A 23,428-nucleotide genomic window follows, 5' to 3' on the forward strand; every position below is an offset into this window, starting at 1 on the left:
CTTCTTAAGTCTCTTTGCAATATTGAATTAACATTAAACTAATAATTGTTTTCATGATGAAGCTGGTGTGACCAATTTTCATCTCATGCTTTGTGCCTCTATTTTAGAGCTGATTAAAAATACTGCCTTGAAAAGTAATTTAGAACGAAATTGGCTTTTCCTTTTTAAGTTTACATTGGAAACGTTACCTAAAATGTAAAGAAAAACTCCTGCAAAAAAGTTATCCTTCAGAGTTGTTATTTTTAAACATATTTTAAGGGAGTATGACAGGAATATAACATGTTGAACTTGGCTGTAAGAGATCTTTTAACATTCTTTCCAAAAGCAGATGAGGTAATGCTGAGACTGTAGCACATATTTGTTGTGGAAGGCACGTTGATTCACTTTTATTCCTGATATTTATGTCCTTCTTAACAAACAAAAAAAAAAAAAAGAAAAAAAAAAGAAAGAAAGAAGAAAGGAGACCGTGAATTGAGGGATACTATTCACAGAGCTTAACTTCTCTAGACTTTCCTTTTTAGTTGAAGGAGCAAGAAAGGGAAGGCAGGTCAGAACAGGAGTCTAATACTGCCTCTTTTAAGTTGTGCTCTGGGAGAACATGTGAGGCCATGGCAAATTCTCCTTTTAAATATTTTTCTGCATTTTGAATTATGATCCTAGCCACAAGAGATCAAATTCAAAGCTCCAGCTGAGCCCAGAACAAAGCAGCTACAGGAGTTCTTCGTGGCTTTCTCTTATACACACCTTGGGCTCTGATCTCCACACAGGATACTGATATAGAGCAGATGATGCATTTCTACCAGTTCTTCATCTGGCCTGTCCCTGGCAAAATAAAAATAATATTAAAAAACATGCTATTTCCTTTGCTTAACTGAGGTTTACTAGCGACAGGATAGTTGTGGCTAGGATTAGCCTTTCTGCTGGGAACGGCTCCGCTGCATCAGCAATGGACAACAGAGTGATTTCAAGGGAGAAAGAAAAATCTTTGTTGCTATGCTCTGCTTTTCTATGCTGCATTTGATGTGATTTGATATTTTTTCAGTGTAAAAACTTCACTGTGAAAGGTTTTTCTGTGTGGTAATGTATAATTTACAGAATAACTTTTACTGCTTAGCTTTGGCTTTACAAGTAGCTATAAAGGTGAAATCCAGTGCTATGTAGCAGGATTGTACAAGGCCTAGAAAACATCACTGACCACATAAATCAAAGGTTCTGTGTGGTATATGAACTTTATGTGGACCTTTTTTTCAAGAATAAATTATTTTCTCCCTGAGTCAATTACGGAAGTTGCCACTTCTTACGCAGATGTTTCATAAGCAGAGAAATAAGCCATATTGATTAAACAGGTTAGAATCATGGAGTAATTCAGGTTGGAAGGGACCTCTAGAGGCCATCAACATTATTTGCTATGGATCAGCCTCAGTTTCGATAGCAAACATGAAATTAGGAACTGATTTCAAAAAATGCCCAGCAAATTAATATATCCTATGTGTTCTTTTGTATGTTAAAGCATCTTTTTTTTTACTTAGTTGCATGTTGTTATCAGCAAGACTACAGCCAAAATAGTTATTGACTGCAAGGAAGTGAGTGAGAAGACCATTAATGCAGCAGGGAATATTAGTTCTGACGGCATAGAAGTGCTGGGAAGAATGGTCAGATCAAGAGGACCAAGAGACAACTCTGTGCCAGTGAGTAGAACAAGAATACTTTAAATCATCTGAAAATCCTAAAAAAAAAAGAATTTGGGATCTTTGCATTTTATTTTAAAAATAACTTGTATTTGAAACAGAAAAGCTCCATCATTTCAGAAATTCTGCAAAAACCTGCAACAGTTCTCAACTTAAGCAATATCTATTTTTAATATTTTAATAAACCAAGTCATTGTTCAGATGTTATTCTCAAACACATACACAAACACAGTCTACACTCAGATATGGCTTGTGTTCCAAACTGCATTACACAGAGTAGTGATACAATATATAATTCACTTGCCTGGAATTATTTAAACTTTGTAGTGATAATTGTTCCTCGTGTCTCCTATTCCCTCTTACACTTTGCCCCTATGCACACTGTTCATTAAATAATTTAACTGGTTTAATGCAGATTGCCCTCAAAAAAACCTGCCTTAGTATATCTCTTTTTTATTGAATCATTAATTAGTTCAATATCTAAATATTAAGATATTTGAAACTGAAAAAGTTAGGTACTTTTTCATTCCTCTGAAATTATTCTCCTAGCAGCAGTAACTGGTCATTCAATTTGCATGGCAACCTGTAGGTCGTTTTGCCTCAGATGTCTTTAAGAAGATTTGTTTCAGTTTTTCAAGGTACATTTAGTTGCTGCGGGAGACTTGCCAGTCTGGTGAGGATCTTGGGAAGGCTTTGCTTTGCAGCATTGTTTGCTGATTTTCTCTGAACTTTTTTGACCCTAGAAAGAGGTTAGCAGAGAATGTGAACCTTGAACTCAAGGCTTGATTTGAATAGGAATGAGGTTTCAAAAATGTATTTACTTGTTATTATATGGAGATACTCTGTTTAGTCAAAAATGAGCCCTCAGAATATATCTGTGTACAAAAATGAGCCTTTAGGGCTTAAATTTACGAATAATAATTATATCAAGCCTGTAAAGACAATTACACAGAGAAACCTTTGTAGTCACTTTCCGATAGAAACAGAAAAAGGCAAATGTAGAAGAACTTGGAATTAAAGGAGGCTTTGTAAAGAGAAGTGGAAAGAAATGGTGTCTTTTGTTAGAACCGAGGAATCTATAAGAGATAAGTCAAATTACCCACTCACTGAAAAATTTGGTTTTGTTCAAATGAACTGTAAAGCTTATATAAGACTACAAATGTGTAGCTGAAAAAATAACTTATTTAATCCATACAAATGTTTAGTTGCCATCAAATTTTACCACATATACCAAATTACAAGCAGGTCAAGAAAGCATGCAAATACCATGCCTTAATGTCTCCATTTTGCACATTTTATTCATAATGAGAAGAATTTGTGTGAATAGTCACATATAAGTTTTGAATGAAAGGAGGTGGTTTCTTACATTTTACAAAAGTTAAAGGGCATCAAAGGAAGCTGGTGGGAGGCAGGATAGTGGTTCTTCACACAACAGGTAGTAATCAGTGCAGCTCCTTGCTGAAGAATTTTGTGGAAGGCAAGTATTTATGATTCTAGGGATGTCTTGACAAATTAAAGGAAGGTAAATAGTTGGTGTTACTAACTGTGAAGAAACAAATCCGGGGCAGAAAATCCCTGATCTGAATGTCATGGGAAGCTAGTAGACTATAAGGGAGAAGTATGACTTAACATCTTTGTGCTTCCTTAGATTCACTCATACCATTGTTGAAAATGGGGTACTGGGACTTAGTCTGTCCCAGTATATTCACAGTTTTAAGGGGTTCATGAAGACACGAATATAAGAAAAATACATTTTTGTAAAAATTTTAAAAATAATTTTGAATTTGAACATTGGAATTTTTGGATTGTTCAGAAATTTTCTGTTTTCATCAGCTATGTTTTAATGAAATGCTTTTATTTTAGTTTTAGGGATGTTTGTTAATTAAAATACAGGCAACCTATTACATTGGAATAATATTGTGGACATTTGCTTCTGACCGTACTTACGTGGAAAAGTCTAACATTGTCAGAAGGTTTTCAGTGTATTTTTAAATAAATGAAACCAATTAAATCACCTGCATTTCAAAGTTGTTGATACTGTCTCTCACAGTATCCTTCTGGACAAAATGTCCAGCATACAGCTAGATAAAACCATAATGCGGTAAGTGAACAAGTGACTTATGAGTTGGGCTCGAAGGGTAATAGTAAATGGGGTTACATCAGGCTGGTGTCCCGTCACTAGTGGGGTTCCCCTGGACTCCATTTTAGGGTCAGTACTCTTTAATGTTTTCATAAACGACCTGGACGCAGGACTCAAATGTATACTAACTCAGTTTGCAGACAACACTAAATTGGGAGGAGCTGTTGACTCTCTCAAGGGTAGGGCAGCCTTGCAGAGAGATCCTGACAAATTAGAGGGCTGGGCAATCACCAACTGCATGAAGTTTAACAAGAACAAGTGCTGGATTCTGCACCTGGGAAGGGACAACCCTGGTTATATGTCCAGACTAGGGGATGAGAGGCTGGAGAGCAGCCCCATGGAAAAGCAATTGGGGGTTCTGGTTGATGTTAGGTTGAATATGAGTCACCAGTATGCTCTGGCAGCCAAAAGGGCCAGCACTGCCCTGGTTGTATCAAGCATGGCATTCCTAGCTGGTCAATGGAGGTGATTGTTCCACTCCGCTGCGTTGTGGTGGCCTCAGAAAAAGCACTCTGTGCAGTTTTGGGTTCCACAATATAAAAAGGACATAAAACTGTTAGAGAATGTCCAAAGGAAGGCAAAGATGGTGAATGATCTAGAGGGCAAGATGTGTGAGGAGCACTGAAGTCCCTTGGTTTGTTCAGCCCAGAGCAGAGGAGGCTGAGGGGAGGCCTCATGGCGGCCTGCAGCTCCCTCATGAGGGGAGTGGAGGGGCAGGCGCTGAGCTCTGCTCTCTGGGGACAGCGACAGGACCCGAGGGAACAGCATGGAGCTGGGACAGGGGTGGGTCAGGCTGGGGGTTAGGGAAAGGTTCTGCACCCAGAGGGTGGTCGGGCACTGGGACAGGCTCCCCAGGGCAATGGTCACGGCAGTGAGCCTGCCAGAGTTCGAGAAGCATTTGGACAATGCTCTCAGACACATGGTCTGAATTTTTGGGTGGTCCTGTGTGGATCCAGGAGTTGGACTCGATGATCCTTGTGGATCCCTTCCAAGTCAGGATATTTTATGATTCTATGATTTACAAAACAATTTTGAAGGAGCATCTCCCAAATCAATGTTTTTTCCCACCGATGCATATAGTGTACTACAGTTTAATGAATGGACAGAAATTTATCTGAGATAGATAGGATAAAAAGAGGATTAAGCTAAAAGTTCATAACACTTTTAACAATCCTTATTAAGAGGACATCTCCAGGTTAGAAAGTCCAGACACTAGAGCAGAGAAACTTGACCCTGACAAGCAGCAAGTAATGATCTTTATTCCTTCAGTGAGACGGAATGAAAAGTCAAGGTTTAAAACATTGTTTATGTAAATTCACAAGCTTTGTCCTTATTAATATTTAATTTTCATTGAAATTTAACTTTTTTTTTCTTTTTTTTTTTACCTCCATGTGTGTACTGTTAAAAGAAGATGTGATGTAGTTGGCTGTTGGAAAAGTTTTGCAAAACCATGCCTGATTAGATAAGAATGGGCAGACTTTTCTGTATTACTGACTCTGCTTGCAATATTGGATATCTAGAAAGCAAAATCGTTATGAATACACAGAATTATGAATAAATGCCTAATGGTAGCAAAGAAAGCTTTGTTTAGCTATTTAGCTTGAGTCAGAGCAACCCACATAATATTTTAAAATAAGAATACTGACTCATTCAACATTTGGATGGTGAATACAGCAATTCAGAGAAAGTCTATTTGGTCTTTATTTTACACCAACATGTTTTGTTACTATGGATCTCCATCTGGATTGTCTGATCCGGTATATGAATGCATATACACGCCTATGTAAGGCTGTATAAATTTGGCCAATAATGTCAGCCTTCCATTATTCAGGATAAGAAAACGGTTTGGGATGGACTCGGTTATGGAAGAAATGGCAGTACTACTTACCTCTGCCCCTGAACTGATTTCTGCACAACCAGCTGAGGTGTTTCTGAACTCCTTATCGGGGATGTCTTACCCGTGTGGTACCATGCAAATGCCCAGCCCCATTTTGAGTCCCAGGGCAGTATGTTAATGTGACACCCTGCTCAAGTAATGAGTGCTCCTGGAATTAGCCCAGAGCTGTGTAGTGGAGAGGCATCTAAGTAGCCCCACATGGAGCCAACTTGGATTTGACATAGCCAGGGACACAGGTTTATTTGACTTGGGATAGGACTTTGTGTAGCCAACCCAAATGTCCAAAAGCTGCCTTCATGCTGCACGTCAGCTTGAACATGGAGCCAGCTCAGATGTGTCTGTATCTGTAGTACAGTATATCTCCAAAACAGTTAATCTGCTGTCAGATAAGGAGAAATTCTATGTTTTTGAAAGTATCCCTTTGTTTAAAACATAACAGTTGACTTATGTAAGAAAAAATGAAGCAAAACCAAAGGTGCACATTTGTATTTCATTTTAATAGCTCTAGAAGCAATGAAGATTTAAGAAAATCTTTAATTTCCTCACCCTGTTCTAGCATTAAAATAATACCACTTAAAATAGTAATTTGCAATTCCTTAAATGAATATAGGAGCAAAACTAAAGATCATTCTTCTATCTCTAGCCATTCCTCAGTATTTTTAACATGTGGGGTTAATTTAATGGGGGTGTTCTGTTCCATTCCCTTCTCTACTCAGTATGCACATAAATGAGGCATGGAAAAAGAATAGAAATAGAAACTGCATAAAGCTTCATCTCTCTAGACCCCTTTGTTCAGTTCAGTGCTGTAATGGAGACAATTGGTTTTGCCATTGAGTTCTATTTAGTATATTGTTTCTGAGTACCTAATAGCTGTTATTTTTACCAAATGTGTGTTCTCTAGATTAAATTCTTGTCCAAACCATGTTCCCAGACGTGAGGTAGGAATTTTTCTAACCAAAGTTGTCGTGTTGAGAAAGCTTTTCACCATGCTTAAACATTCATTGCCTGGGGATAATATGGATAAGAGAGGGCACATTCTAAAATAAAATAGAACTGGAGAAGATGATAAATATTATTTGTGGCTCAGCTCCAGTGTATGCAATAGGCTACAGGAGACCTTGTCCCAGATAAAATCTGAGCACCAGACCAATGGGATAAGATAAATTACTAAATTTTGAGAAGCTAAATTCTCTTAGGCCTGTTTCTTGGTGCCTCTTTTGCTGGAAAAAAATATTGAGAAGCACCATTGGATGAAATCAGGAATTGAGTCCAGGAGGTAGAGTTAATCAAACAAATGTCTATAACATTTAACCTTGAGTAGTTTGATTGTCATCATCTCTGATAGTTTGGACAAGCTGGTTAGAACGCAAACCTTTTACCATTTAAGTTAGCGTATTTGTGGCTAGCTGCTCTAACTTGTGAACAAGTTTGATAGCCTTTCCTCTGTCTAGACTGAGTGCTTGAATGAAGGTTACTTTTCTTTCTGATGGCTCTGTTTTGCACTGATCTTGAAACTAACAGTCATCTTTTAAATCATCCTTGTTTTGAAACAGTTGCAGTTACAGATGTTTGACATTGTTTGTGCTACCTCGTGGGCCAATCGAGACAAATGCTGTGAGCTTCCTGGCTTGGTAAGAAACCTTTTTCAGTAACTGTAGAATTTACTTTTTTTCTCTTTTTTCTTTTATTGAGACATTTATTTTTAATGAAATGGATGGTTAAGAGTTTTCAAATAAAGCCCAAGTGTACTTGAATTACTTGTCCTACTGAAAGTTAATGTGATGTATGTTTCTAAATCAAGTGGGTGCTTTTAAGGCACCCATGCAGTATTATGCCTTAGATTCATAAAATTCTTAACTTCTAAATCAAGGACATCAATTTCATCCTATCTTGATCTTTCCTTAGAGAGATGAGGAAAATTGCCCTGCCCTTCCTCATGCTTGTTCCTGTTCAGAAGCTAATAAGGGTCCTCTTGGACCTCCTGGACCACCGGTAAGGTTTTCTTCTGGTTTTACTCAACTGTACCAAATTGTCCAGTGGCCACCTTTATTCCAAGACATGTGAACATACTGCCATTGTATAACTAATAAGGTTAAGTTAGGGTTTCAATTATTGGCAAAGAGATAAAAATGACATTCCATTTATAGCAAAGATGTCAAGTATTATGCTGTAAAAAAACTTCAATCACCCAGTAAGTGGAACTAGATAGTCTCCTATAGAAGGCAATTTAACTTTTCCTTCCATCTCAGTGTAGTATCTTAGGGGATAAATTCCCTTTATCTTTGCTGGCTTTTGGAAGACGTCAGATAATGGATCAAACCAGACAACTGAGATATGGGTGATAGAGGTCAGGTAACTCAATCTCACATCACAAGGCTGATTTCTGGCAGTTTAGAAAAGTTGTAAGCTCTGTTTACAGTGGTGTATTACTGATTTGCTTTAAGACAATCCTAACTAGTATGTTTGTAGAACGGTAGTGTGTTTTTTTCTTTTACAAATAGATTGAGAACTCTGATTGGCATCTTAGGGCTGCTGGCTAGGTAAGGTTGACATAAGGCCATTTTGTGAACAAGTTTAAACTTTATGTTTCTCTGCTCATACTGTGTTGTGGATGCTACAAGAGCATGTTGTGAAGGGAAAGAGACAGTGAAGAATGTGAAGGAAAACAAGTTTCTGAAAGTACTCAAATTACATGAGATACATGTTCAACAACAAAATGAACTTGCACATAAGACATTCACGTATTAGATCCCAGCAGATGCTTATCCTAGCAACAACTCAGAGGTTAGTCTTTTTGCAAGAACTGTTCTTCAAGCTCTGGGCACAAAATCTTGAAAAGCAACTCAGGAGAAATTTCATTGAAGAAGAGTATCTTGAACAAGGAAAAAAAATACTCTGTTCTGTTCTCTTATTTGAATGTAGGTTATGAATCAAGTATGGATTAAGGTTTTAATTCCCGTGTATAGGTGTCCAGATTGTTTCTGTGAAAAGACAGTGGGATAATTCACGAGTCCTTTAACCACATTTCACAGTAAAAAAAAATGTTTAAAAATTATTTGATCGGAAGGATGTGTGTACCTACAGTTCAAAATGCATGCAGATCAAGAAATGCCAAAGCTCAATCTGGGAATAAAATAATGTACTTTTATTTATTATATTTAGGATTAACAGTATTTTGAGTAGGATAGTTCTGTGCAAGAGTAGATTTAAAATCAAGTAGAAAAATCATTGCCTGGTCAGGGGAGCATGTGATTCTGGAACTCAGCCTCTTATGAGTGATATTTTTTTTGCCAGAGAATTAGATGGCATAGCACAGTAAAAAAGTAAGAGGTCTAGGAAAAAGCAGAGCAAAAAAAAATAAATAACTAACAGTGTATGTCTCTGAGCCAACCAAGAGTCAGAAAGTCACATGTGCTATGTCTGGTCAATACTGCTCCAAGCTGTTAAAATATCATGTGACTTTTCTCTAAGCCAAGGATTTTTCTGTTTTAGGGATCAGGATCCTTCCATGTAGCCAGTTTTAAACATTATACTAAAAAGACTCACAATAAAAGGCTTCCATTTGTATGGGACTGTATCTCTGGAATATATTATTTAAGATCTTTTAGAAAGTGGGTCATTTTGGGTAAGACAAAGTATTGTTTAGAGTTAAGATTATCTGGCAGTTTTCATTATGGGTTACTGTTTTTATGGCTTAATCTGCCAGAATTTGATCGTGCTGTTTGAATTCCCCCATGTAAAACTAAGATAGCACACAAACCTGATGCCTGCATTGTGAGAGGAGTGCTACAGAACTGGAGAAGGTGAGGAAGGAGACAAAAAACAGTATTGGAGTACTGGAGAAGTTTAACTGCAATGAAAACTTTCAGTACTTCATAGGTTTTAACCACTAAATAAAAGAAGAGAAGGAGGTGAATTGATTACAGTTGATTAAGAACTGTTTCTGGGGGAAAGTACTGTCTATACAGAGTTATTTAAAAATAACAGAAAAAGACATAACAGGAATTCTTGGCTAAAACTAGAAGTCAAAGTAATGAAAAATGTGAAATTAGTCACACAAGTTTAGTAGTGCTGGGGCTTAACTACCAAAATAAGTTTATGAGAAAAATAAGGGAGGCTTTTGTGATGTTTTCAACTTAAATCAAGGCTCTTCTGGAACTTGGGTTTTTACGATGCAAAGGTTACCGGGTTCAAAACATGGCTAAGTGAAACTTGTTGTGAATCTTAAAACATATGATTTAATGGGTCATCATCAGGCTATTTTTAAATATATAACCTTACTGAGTAAAAAAAAAAAAAAAAAAAAAGAGAGAAGTTAATGTTTCAGAGAACAAAATGGGAGAAAATGTGTGGTTATGTTAAATACTTGTCATTATTCTGATGAGCATTTGTGTAGGAATTTTTAATCTGATAGAGGGGTAGGAGAAAGGCAGAGGGAGAAGAAAGGGCAGAGGGAAGATACTGGACTGGAATGCAGAAATGTGAGGACCTGGAATTTGGGAACTAGCAACTGGAACATGATTCTGTCAAAAGCATGGGATAAGATTTTGTGTTGGAGCTGAGGCTTGACAGCAACAGAATGGGTTGTGGTTATAGAGCTGTGGAATGGAAGTGAGAAGACTGAAGGAACAGGGACAATGAGTAGAAAACTCATCTGAGATCACACAAATGAAGACCATATCACGATACCTGCATTGAAGAGCAGGAGTACTATGGTACTACCAAACAATTCTGTAGTTAACATTCCTATTTAAAATAACACCATTCAGTTATGGTGCTGTACGTGGTCCTTTTTGAGTACAAAGAAGGGCAAAGTCCCTGCAATGCTTATATCCCAAGAGACATAGCAATATACTCAAGTAGGGGAAGATGGAAATTGATCTGAAAAAAGTGAAAAACAATCTTTATTTATACTGTCCTAGAGGACAAAGCACATCCAACATGTATATGCAAAACACATTCATGGCAGCCATCCATAGGTATATACAACTCCAGTGTCTCAGATGATACTAATAAAAAAGTCAACAGTTGGTTAATAAATGATTAACAGATGTAGGCATCACTGAAAAAAAAAGTAAAAAAAGAGAAAAATGGGCAACGATTATTTTACCTAAGTGTAGCTCTAAATTTAGTCATGGAAGAGCTACTAGATCCTGGAGTTGTCCTTGGTGAAAAGTATTCCTAAGTAATTGGAAACTCAGCCTTTAACAATGTGGTGATCCTGAGGAGGGCAGACAGATGTGCAGGAGGTTTCAGCATCTGGAGGGGAACCCATGACAACATGTATGCACTTCCATCCCTATGGCAGCTTTCAGTGTTATTGTGATGCTTACATGGTGTGCATTCTTGGCTCTGGAAAGTAGTTACATACGTGTTTAAATCCACTCCTGTGTATGACCACACTTAAATATGTTCTCAGTTTAATTACTCCACTGGAAGAATCTGGACAGGATATTCACTATGATTCAAGAACAAGATGAACTCTTTGGGCTGTTCTGGATTTCATTTCTGTTTATTTGAGGGTTTTGGTTTTCAGCAAATCCTGTGCTTGTGCTTTACAGGGTGGCCCAGGTGTCAGAGGTGCCAAAGGTCATCGTGGAGATCCAGGTCCAAAGGTACTTTGCACAGCACTTTACTGTTGTCAGATGCACAGGTTCTCATTTTTTCCCTGCTGCACGTAAACCGTGAAATGAATCCCAGATTGCCTCTGCTGTTGCTGGGGAAAATGCACAGAGAAATGCCATTGGCATTTGGTGCGTCTCTTTTCATAACAATTGCTTGTCATGCTTGTTCCTTGATGAAATAAATAAATTTCAGAATGCTGCTATCACAGCATAAATCCTTTATTATTATTATTATTATTATTATTATTATCATTATTATTATTATTATTATTATTATTTTGCATTTATAAAGGAACCAGTCCTTTTTCAAATGGAACCCTAACTGTTCACTCAAGTGTTAACCCATATTTCACATGTTTTTGAGTCTATTGGCACTTAATTCTTCAAACAAAAGCTGCCTTTGTCCATATGATGGGAGTTTAACTTATATTCTGTACAACTTTAGGGACCAGATGGACCCCGAGGTGAAATTGGTGTTCCTGGACCTCAGGGACCTCCGGGACCACAAGGACCCAGTGGACTTTCTATTCAAGGACTTCCAGTGAGACTTACTAAAGCAACAGGGTTCTTTTCTGTAATGTTTGGAACAGTACTTTATCTTAGATTGGACAGAAATATCTTTTGGTGTCCTGACCAGGATCTGAATATTAATATTTGAGTTACAATCACAGATCTGGGTTTAGCCTACAGTGAATGCATTCAGTGCCAACATTCCTGTTTGTATTTTGATAGGAACTTCTAGGTAGCTGGAGGGATTTGATCAACCTTAGAATATGACCCAGATATGAGCATCCAGGCCTTGAGACATGGAAAAAGAGTCATGGTGAGGGTTGTAACATGGCCCCAAACCAAAATACTAATATTTTATCTTTTTTCTAGTTCTGGTATTGCTCATTGCAGATGAGTTCTGACTTGAAAGGTATATCCAAGCAAGAACACCATATCTGCTGCCAAAATTAAGCAGTAGTATTCACTGCACTTAAGGAGTCTGTCATCACAGGAGATGATTAGAGTTTGCAATGCTGTTGTGAAATAAGTTTCAGAATATTGTCATAAAGACCCACTGGTAGAATAATATACCAGCAGGACTAATTTGTTTTATATACCTTTCCAGTAGATGGGTACACACAAATCTTGTACCAGATACATATATTTTTCTGCTAGACTTTTTTCCCAAATTTACTATGGTAAATGCTCTTTCTTCTTTTTACAATACTGCTGTAAGAATATAATGAAATGATTTATCAAAACAGCATGTTCTTGAAGCTCTCATCAGAAAATAATATAGAATACATTAATTATAAGAATAGTTCTTTCATAGAAGATTGTGTTGCTGCATAGACGTTAATTAGAATTAGTTTGTTATCTGGAAAAGTTTATCTTTATCATACATATATTCTATAGAAATCCAGTGGTTTCATCATTATAGGAAAAATTCCTGAGGGCTGAAGTGGATTCCTTTGAGCAGAAGAGAAAACAACTACCTTTTTTATAAAATAATGGGTATAGTTTTGTCAGGTTAATTCTGAAGTCTTTTAAAATGAGTTTTATTTATTTTCTGGATTTGTTAATCTTCATTTACGAGTTTGTAAATTGAGTCTGCAGGTTTGATTTCAAAATGAAAAAGTCTTTTTTGTTTGTTTGTTTGTATGGTTGTTGGCTGGCTTTTTTTTCCTAAAGATGCTGAAAAGAACTATTACAAATAGGAAAATAAGCATATATTTGTTTTACAATATGTGATTCTTAATTGGCAGGGGCCACCAGGTGAAAAGGGAGAGAAGGGAGATCTTGGTTTTCCTGGCCTGCAGGTATTCCCTAAATTATTCTTTAACCTGTCACTTACTATGTTTGAATGTTGAATTGGCATAATTTTGAATTTAAAGCACATATCCAAAACTGCTGAGAAGTGTGTTGCTGTGGCGTGGAATTTGAGTGGAGGTTTAGAAGCAGGAATCTAGGGTGTCCTGGTATGCAGTGACCAAATCATTCAGGACCTGAAGAACCGGTTGTTTGTTTGACCTTGTTAAAAACAGAGACTGGGTCTTTATGGACTCAGAAACTATGGACTCTTAGATTTCTGCTTACATTGTGAATAATTGGTAGCATCTGCTTGTTTTGCCTTTAAACTCACCAAATTCCTCCTAGAATTATGTAGGAGGACGGATCAGTCACTTAATTGTTCTTTACGATATCTTTCACAAGATCAACACCTTAGAAAGCTGTAAATTTCAGTTAATCTTATTCAATTTGGTGTCTGGTATTTGGTCTGGAGTTTGCGTTCCAACTTAGTGCTACTTCCTGGGGTCATTTGTTCTTCCCTTTTCAAATACTTTCCTTCTGATTATATCCATCCAGTATTTGTCAGTTGTTACCAGGTTCCCCCCTCTTTGTTCATATGTGCTAGGGATAGTAAACTCATACAGTCCTTCCTCATAAATCAGTTTTGTCAGTCTTCTAGACCACTACAGTAATGGTCCCAGACTGCTGCTCTGCAGCCTTCATGATCCAGAGTGAGATTTCATCTGAGCAACGTGGAGCTCTGCTAGATGTAATTTGAAATCATATTCAAGCAGATATTTCCCCTTTGATATTGCTGCACTGATTTCAAACAATATGGTAGCAGACTCCATTTTAGAAAAAAAAGAGAGAAAAATAGCAGTTCCATTTTTGGGTTAAGACACTGATTCCTGCAGTGAAGTTATATTGACAAAGCACTGCGATGATGTAGATTTCTTTACAACTTAGTGGCACAGGAAGCCTGATGTGACTAAATTGTCAATGTTATTAACAGAGGATTGTACTAGGGAATGTGAAGCCTGTGTTTTTTAATAATGTGTGTTTAACCATCTCTCATTTCACAGAAATACCTTCTTTACTAAATCTCCTCTATTGCCCCACCCATTATCAGACTCCCTAGTTCCTCCCATTTATCCAAGAACATGCCATACAGTTTCATTGGAAAGTGATTTTGTTGTATTCTGCTAAGTTGATCTCATCATTTGCCCTCCCTTTATAATGCTTAGGGTGTCCCAGGAGCCTCAGGTTCACCTGGAAGAGATGGAGCTCAAGGTCAAAGGGTAAGGTAAAATGAACAATTTTGCATTTGTTTTAAGAGTTTCCATTCCATAATGAATATGTTTCCCAGTGGGGCTGATTTATTACGGTTTATGTCACATAAATTCTGTTGTATCTGGAGACCTATAACTCTGTGCCAGTCATCAGAAAAGGCAGAGATAGGGTGGAGTTTCTTTCTACTAAATCAAGGTTGAGAAATACTAGATGAGTAATGGGGAACCATGCACTGTATTTGTATTTAACATACTTCATAGGAATAGATGTCACTTGCGCCCAGTGCTGCCAATTCGTTCATTTGCTTACACGTTTAAAATTAGGTGGTGGGAAAATGTTGCATAATTAGCATGCAATGTAGTGCAATGATCTAAATTTGCTTTCTAGCTAATTAATGAATAATAAAGATGATTGCAAGGGAATTTAATACTGAATGTAAAGCAACACCTGTAGAAACTACCGAAGTAAAGAAAATTTGAATGACAATATGGAAATTGTCAACCTAATTCTGCTTCTGGTAGATGAAGATACATATAGCCTGTGTAGAAATGAGCAAAAAAAATAGATCTTCATATTCAAGTGTGCAGTTAAACCTTTCTCCTTGGAAGGCCTTTCATTTCACTGTTAGCCAGGTGCTAGCAGGTGATTGGTGTCACAGTACGATAGCATTGTTACTGTATACAGCAGAAGTTCTCTATTAAATATGACTTTTCAGCTTCCCTTCAACAAGATTTGCATGTGTATGATTCTTTTTTGGGGATATTTTGATGTAACTTTAATTTCTGAGAAAACTGGACCTTCCTTAGATTTCTGGCATTATCCTGTGGACTTGTTCTAAAAAAAATATCTCTATAGTGATATGATTTGAGCTCACTACTATAAGTTTAAACGTATGCTTAAATACTTCTACTATTGTGAATTTAAGCACATGCTTTAAGCATGCAAGTTACTCCACTGAAGTTACCATAGAATTTAGGCAATGAATGAATGCTTTTTTCTAAAATAAAGAAAAGAAAGTAATTTTTATGATAAAGATTTACATAGCATTATCATCAGATGAGCATTTTAATCAAACGAATTGCCTTCTAATTTTCAATTAACTTGTAGTGAAATATGAAGGTAAATATATTATTCTTTCTACTTTATAAAACTGTAACGCTTTCTATATAGAAGCTCATTTTTTGCATGTTTTCAGTCTCTTCTCTTTGACTGTATTGTATTTTTCCCCCTAAATTCCCCAAGCTTGGTGTCACCTGTTCATCCTCAGTTTAATAAAGACCCAGAGCCTGATGGACATTTGGATTTTTTGCCACCATGCTTGTCTAATCTTGACTGTAGCCATGCTGAAGTGGTTTGGTTGTAGAAACTGTATATGTGAGTTATATGTGCTTCCTCTTTCTGCATTTCTGATCACTAGTGAAACAAGGCATTCTGCAATTCAGGGCGAAGAGTACCCAGAATTTTTATTTTATTTATTGTCTTTAGCAGTGGAGGCACTCAGCCTCCATGTCTTTGTGTTAGCCAGCAGCTCAGAAACGGTCTGGTTCTCCTACACGTGGAACTCAACAGGTTGACGCAGAGAGATGATATTTCTCAGAAAAGCTGGGGGGAAGACTAGTGCAGCAAAGGCTTTTGATACAACCTGGAAAGGGCATGTGGAGCTTATTTTATAGAAGACCCCAGTGTAGTCTATAATGAGGCAGAGCAATTAAAGAAATTGCCAGTTTTTACACATAATGTAATAGTGCTTGGTTCATGTGTTCACTTTCTTCTGGTATTAATCAAAGGAACTGGATAAACAGCCTAGATCTCATAGAATGAGGTCTGTTAGCCTATTAATGTCTCTGTGTGACCCTTATGCAATATTGTCCAGCAGCAATTATTTCTATGGCAACAAACAATGATGTTAAACTAATTTTATGGTGTTTTAACTCATTTAATTCCCATGAAGTTATGACAACATAAAATTGCTTTTAATGGGTGAAGATTCAAACCAATGATTTCACCGCAGTCTCTTTGAAGGCCAAGCACTGGAGAAAGGCATAATTATGAAAGACGTAACTGCAGCAGCAGCAAAGGGGAACTGGAAAATTCCTTAGAAGTAAATTGCCTTTTTTTATGTTTCCTTTGTTGGGCTTCCACCTGTTTGCCAAGGTGCCAAACTGTTTTGCAGCTATTTTACTACCAGAACTGAGATTTTCTTCTTATTCTAAGCTTAGCCATCGTTTCCTTGTTAGTATTTGTTATTCGCTGAAATATTTTACTTATAGTATGGAGCCAGTGCCGTAAAGCACTTAAACAGATGGCTAAAACACACCAGTTTTAATGGGAGATAAGCATGGGACTGATATTTATTGGGAGATCTCTGAGAGCTTCACTAAACGGGATAATGTGATATTAGACTCAAGAAGTCCTGGAATCGAGCATTTTTTCCTCCACTTTCTGGTACTTGGGATCAGTTCACTTTTACAATTCTTTTTTCTTCTTTTTGTTTTGATTTCTAGCATTCATCAATTCAATTTTACTGTTGAAATCAGTTAAGAAAAGATCTTTTTTCTTCCTCTTAGCAATTTAATTCAGCCATTAATCTAGAAAACTTCTTTCTGCTTTTTAATCCCCATTTTATTTTGCTTTTCATGGATTTTAATAGCTCATTGAAAAACTACAGCATCTCCCCTGTCAGTTGTGTGAATTCATACAAAGATTGTTTTCATAATGAAACACCCTCCCTATGAAAAAAAGGGTTATGTAACAATAATACAGTGTGAAAGTTGAATCAGAGGAAGAAATGTATTTTCTGATAACAAAGCAAACTTTCTGACTATCCCTGATAATATTTTTAAACCTGTCTGGCCACTGGTTTCAATCTACATTTCAGAATCTGTACTAGGAACATTCTCCTACCCTCTCATCAGATCCCAGTTATAAAAGAGTGTCATAAAAGATTTTATAAAGTAGAAAATGTTTTCTTTTCATTTTATAGCTGGGGTGTGGTTGTTTGGTGTCCTCTCTTACTGTACCGTATTTGTAGCAGGCGATATAGAGCGGTTTTACTACAGAGAACAGATTGTGTTTCTCTACCAACTCTCTCAAGGATATCCTGTTGAAAGATACAGCTTGAATTGCACATGCTAGAGAATCCAAACTGATGTCATGCTCCTGGTGAGTATGTAGGCTGTAATTAGACTCTCTTGTGCATTTGGTTCATCTTTTTCAGCCAAGAGTAGAAAGTTTGGAAGCAGACTGAGACTGACCTTTGTTTATATGTGTAGGTAGAGAGGGGAAAAGTCTTCCCTTTCCCATATCTCCATGGCTACTATCCAAAGTTAGGTCACAACTGCAATCCCTGTTCTTTCTTGTAAAATGCAGGCCACTAGAGAGGACAGATCTACACAGCTGCAGCAAGAGAAACCTAATGATAGAATCAGAGAATGGTTGAGGTTGGAAGGGCCCTCTGGAGGCCATCTGGTCCAACCCCTGCTCCAGCAGGGACACCCAGAGCAGGGTGCCCAGAAGCATGTCCAGGCAGCTTTTGAGGTCTCCAAGGAAGGTGACTCCACCACCTCTCTGGGCAACCTGTGCTAGTGCTCAGTCACCTAAACAGTAAAGAAGTGCATCCTGATGTTCAAATGGGACCTCTCATTTTCAGGTTTGTACACAGGGCTTCTTGTTCTGGCGCTGGGCACCACCAAAACAAGCCTGGCTCTGTCTTCTTTGCACACTGCCTTTAGGTCTTTATACACATTGATGAGATGCCCCCTGAGCCTCCTCTCCTCCAAGCTGAACAGTCCCAGCTCTCTCAGCCTCTCCTCATGGGAGAGATGCTCCAGTCCTTTGACCATCTTGGTAGCCCTCCGTTGGACTCTTTCCAGTGTGTCCCTGTCTCTCTTGGACTGGGACCCCCAGAACTGGACACAGCACTCCAGGTGCAGCCTCACCAATGCTGAGTAGAGGGGAAGGATCATCCCTCTTGACCTGCTGGCAATACTTTGCCTGATATAGCCAAGGATACTGCTAGCATTCTTAGTGGCAAGGGCACACGACTGGCTCATGTTCAGCTTGGTGTCCACCAGGACTCCTAGGCCCTTTTCTGCAAAGCTTCCTTCCAGCTGGGTGGCCCCCAGCATGTACTGGTACCTGGAGTTGTTCCTCCCCAGGTGCAGGGCTCTGCACTCCTCCTTGTTGAACTTGGTAAGATTTTTGTCAGCCCACCTCTCCAGTCTGTCAGGGTCCCTCTGGATGGCTGCATGGCACTCTGGTGAGTCAGCCACTTACCCCAGTTTCGTTACATCCGTGAATTTCCTGGGAGTGCACTCTGCCCCATCGTTCACATTGTTAATGAAGAAGTTAAACAGCACTGAACCCAATACAGAGATCAAAACCCATTTCCAGTCAACAGTTTGTATCAACATGGATTAAGCAGCATTTAGAGAATCACCGAATTAAGGTTGGAAGGGACCTTCAGAAATCATCTAGTTCAACACTGCACTCACACAGGTCTGCTCAGATCAGGCTGTTCAGGCCCATGTTAAGTTTTATCTTGAATACCTCTAAGGATGAAGATTCCATAACCTCCATGGGCAACCTGTGTCAGTATTTGATCACCTTTGTAGTGGCATTATTTTCTTAACATCTAATCATAACTTCCCGTTTCAGCTTGTGCCTGCTGTCTCTTGTCGTGTCATTGTGCACCTCTAAGAAGAGGCTGGTCACATCTCTTTTTCCTTTGATCAGGTAGTTTAAACAGCAATAAGGTTGCCCCTTAGTTCTATCTCCTCCAATCTGAGCAAACTCCATTCTTTCAGCCTGTCTTCATATGCCCTGTGCTCCAGCCCCAGGCCAGTTTGGTGGCCCTCTGTTGGACATTCTCCAGTACGTTGATCTTTCTTGTACTGGAAAGACCAAAACTGTACACAGCACTCCAGAGGTAGTCTTAAATGTGCTGAAGAGAGGGGAAGGATAGCTCTGCTGAACCTGCTGCTGAACCTGCTGCTGGCTGCGCTCCTGCAGCCAAAATGTGGTTGGTCGTCTTTGTCACAGGGGCATGCTGGTGACTCACATTCAATCCGTTGTCCCCTAGGAACCACAGATTCTTTTCCAGGAAGGCGCAGAAGTGCAGCTGTGCATGTCAATAGGAGCTGTGCCACGTCTTTTGCTCTAGGGATCTGTTTAATTTATAAGCAAAAGCATAGTCAGAGGGATGCAGATACAGAAGGAAAGGAATCTTGTCTTCACGATTTTAATTTTAGTAGCACACAGAAAACACTGGAGTTAAAACATGAGTAATTAACAAAAATATTCAAGAAATATGTTTTAAATTATGAAGAATTAATAAGGAATTGATTTCAGACTATCAGCTCACAGATGGCACTGGTAGTTTCACAGGGAAGAGAGGAAATGCTCAGTCAACATTATTATTGTGTGCTGAGACAGAACTAGTCTTTTGTGATTAAATAAAAGGTCTGTGTTCTAAGCAAAGCTTCCAAAAAGCCACATTTCTGCTCTTTTTCTGAGTTAGCTTTAATTAAAAATAGCTCATATTGCTTCAAAATCTTTTGGGAGCTACACCTCAGATTAATACACTGAAAGTGTTTAGTAATATTTCTCTGATGGTCACGGGGGTTTGTTTTGAGAGGAGGAGCATTACTTTTAGAATTTTTCATCAGAAAAAGATGAAAAGAAAGGTGAGGCTGTCATGGGTCCCAGCTTGCGGTTGTTTTTTTTAGACATGTTCAAAAGATGTATGTGGAAGTCCTTCAAGCCTGAACTCAGTAGCTTCAGTTGAGGTTTTGCCAGTGTCTAGTCCTACTTGAACAATCACTTCTCCACAAAGTTTGAGCTACCAAAAGCTGAAGAGTTTCTAGTGAAGTCAGTGGCAGTCTTCACTGTCTTCAGCAGGGTTGAGATTTTATACGGATTTCGGTGGTGCCTATATTTTTTGATGCCATTTGTATTCCAGCAAATAATAACATCCCTAATAAAATAAAATAAAATAAAATAAAATAAAATAAAATAAAATAAATCATTGTAGCTACATTGTTTCTCCATAACTGTTTTTCATGCTCTTAGCAAAATATGCTCCAGTTTAAGTTGACCTTGCAAAATAATACTCATCTTGAGTCTAAACTGCCCTACATTTGAGGTCACACATCTAAATCTGTCCCATCCTGCTCTTGGTCATGCAGTGGCCCATTGGTGTCTTTGTACACAGTCATTCCTACCCTGGCTATGACCCCATCAGAGATAAAGTGCTGTCATGCTGTGCAATCCCTCCAGGCATTCTGGAGATAGTTAAGCAAAGAAGAAATTTCAGCAAATGGAAGAGCAAATAACATCTTTAAGGCTTCAGCGCTCTGAGTACAGCTTGCGAATTCTCAGAGTACTGTATTTTCCTCTGCATTACACAGACCAAAACTAATGGGAGAAAGAGCCAGAAGAAATACATTCACAGTCTTTCTGCCAGTTTCCTGTTACCTTCTAATCTCCTCTGCTCACTGCTCACAAGTTGAGAATGAGTATCAGATCATTTCTGGCCATCAGGTGATCTGAGTAACATCAGAGCAGCACAAAGAAAGATGTTTAGTCTTTAACCTGACTAAACAGATATCGCCATCCTCTCCTGTGAATCAAACCTCTCTTTGACTTAATTTATAAATAGCCAATTTCACGATTAACAAGTACAGTAGGAGGTGATTTTATGTGGCCAAGAAATACAGACACAGTGCCAAGAGAAATGAGTCCTAGGAGAGTAGATGGAAGATGATTCCTGAGCAGCCAAAAGTAAGAACAATGCTTAGAAGAAAGAAATTGTGAATTATATTAAAAGAAAATGTTATATTTGTGGTTAGACTGTTAGCTCTACTCTTTAACTTGGATGGGAGAAGGGGTGGATGTACAGTGTTATTTTTATGCTAGATCTTAGTAGTCAATGGAAGGCTTTCCATTTCCTTCTCCACTAGGAAAATTAAGCACTTAAAGGGGGTCCAACCAATTTTCATCCTGCATTAGGACTGATCAAAAATAAATGGAGATTTAAAAGCTTTGCCCTGAAAATGAAATATACATGTAAATGTGAAGGTATCAATTTTCTTGAAGGTCATACAGATTACGAAAATGCGTTGATAGTCTATTTTGTATTATCATATAGGGGCTTCAATGTTACTATAAAATTGCTGACACCTGTCATTGAATTTTTTCAACAAAATGCTTCTTCCTGAGAGTGTCTGAAAACCTATTTCATCGTTTGTAATGCACTTCAAAATTCCTTATGCCATTCTTGGTTTCCTCTAGAAATACCAATTTTGAAGTCTGAACATACTTTTCTTACTGTGGAAATTTATTTGAATTGAGCTGGGCTTGCAGCTTTTCTCTGTATATGTCTTAAAACTGCTGTGATACAGTATCTTTATTTCAGTGCCACTGTGGTATTACGTTTGCTTTTGTTCTTATTATTATGGGGGACCTGCTTTGTACCTTGAAGCTTCAGGAATCATCTGGCCATGCTATGAAATAGGAAAGTATTTCCTTATCAAGCCAAAGGATGCATAGGTGACATAACATGAATTGATTACATGGCTTATTTTACCATTGAAACACCATTCTGGTGGAATTTAAAACAATCCTTTTGAGGTACATGAGAGATAATATTCTCAAACCATTTTTTTATGCCACATGAAAGCAGATTTGATTCACACTTTCCAAATTACATGAAGCATTCTAATACTAGTCCATGCTATATTAATTCTATATTAATTACTAAAAAAGTGTAAGAAGAATAATTTCAGAAGAAAAGTATAAAACAAAAAAGGAACTATTTTTTTTTCCCCTGAAGCTCTACAGGATACTGAGAACTAGAATGTTCTTTACTCTGTGTGTGAGCACAAACACTTTCAAAGCCTCATTTTCCTTCTACTCATACGTCCAGATTCTGGTCTTGAGCCAGTAATAAGGTCATATTTCTCCTTTTTAGTTTGTATCGTAATTAAGTAATTAACTTATCAGTAGGCTGCTCAGAAACCTATGCTTTATAGCATGTGGACACAAAGCGTGTACTTTGGTTAATTTGCAAGAATACTTTACTGATAGTGTATTTTCTTCTACATCTGGTCAGTCTTTCTTCTCTGATTTGCTTGCTTTCCAGTCTCCAAGTTATCTTTAGTTTCTGGCTCTCATTTCTGGAAGCTCTGAAGCATGTTCGTAATGTAAACCACATGAGTGTTCCTATCGAATTCTCATTATGCTGCTTCCTGAGTCAGGACCTCTGTGATAGCTAGTACATGTGTACAGTATTGCTGGGGAGAGAGATATACTCGCAGTTATCATCTTTCAGCACTTAATCCATGGGACTATGAACAGTTGCAACCAGTGAGAACAGGATCCATCTTGTCGGAGAGAAGTTTGCCGGTGTACCCTCTCATCTACCACATTACGGCAGCATTATAAGAGAAATTCACCCAGAGGTGAAAAGTGACATTACAAAGGGTTTTGTATTACTACTTCTTACTTTAAAAATACAGTGAGACTATAGCTGGATTTTTTAAAGTATTGGCTACATTATAGCTCCTTTCCAGAAACAAACCCTCCCGAGGGCAAGTAAGAGAATTTTCTTCTGAAAAAACACTACCACCAGTTCTTAATTTAAGAAAAAGAACAGAAAAAGAGATATCCTTCTAGATGAAATGGAACAGATTAACAAATTATTTATAAAAAGCTGATAATATTATATACATTTTTTCTTTCCTAGGGCCTTCCTGGCAAAGATGGACCCACAGGCCCACAAGGACCTCCTGGCCCAGTGGTGAGTATTGCCCATGGAATTTGTTACTGTAAAAGTAAGCAGGACTTTGGGGGATTATAGGTCACTCTGTTATCTGGGCATCAGTGGATAGGCCAAGGCCAAGGGTTCTCCTTGGAAGCTAAAATTCTCATGACTCACAGGGCTGGCAGAGAGCTTCTTGTCCAGTGTCATTGCTTTCCATTCTCACTCAGCTCAAGAAAAAATGTCTCCCAT

General features: G+C 38.0%; 1 protein-coding gene across 6 annotated transcripts in view; it reads left to right on the plus strand.

Moving 5' to 3' along the window:
* The window catches only part of COL14A1 (collagen type XIV alpha 1 chain), a 127,120-nt gene that overhangs the window by 85,435 nt on the left and 18,257 nt on the right, over positions 1 to 23,428 (plus strand). For all 6 annotated transcript variants that reach the window (XM_040546969.1, XM_040546968.1, XM_040546973.1 and 3 more), the window contains exons 34-41: positions 1,530 to 1,688; positions 7,279 to 7,356; positions 7,631 to 7,717; positions 11,287 to 11,340; positions 11,795 to 11,890; positions 13,104 to 13,157; positions 14,373 to 14,426; positions 23,162 to 23,215. In XM_040546969.1, the coding sequence (XP_040402903.1) occupies positions 1,530 to 1,688; positions 7,279 to 7,356; positions 7,631 to 7,717; positions 11,287 to 11,340; positions 11,795 to 11,890; positions 13,104 to 13,157; positions 14,373 to 14,426; positions 23,162 to 23,215 (636 nt within the window). The remainder of the gene's footprint in view (positions 1 to 1,529; positions 1,689 to 7,278; positions 7,357 to 7,630; positions 7,718 to 11,286; positions 11,341 to 11,794; positions 11,891 to 13,103; positions 13,158 to 14,372; positions 14,427 to 23,161; positions 23,216 to 23,428) is intronic.

This window comes from Cygnus olor, chromosome 2, assembly GCF_009769625.2.
Source record: "Cygnus olor isolate bCygOlo1 chromosome 2, bCygOlo1.pri.v2, whole genome shotgun sequence".
Classification (NCBI taxonomy): domain Eukaryota; kingdom Metazoa; phylum Chordata; class Aves; order Anseriformes; family Anatidae; genus Cygnus; species Cygnus olor.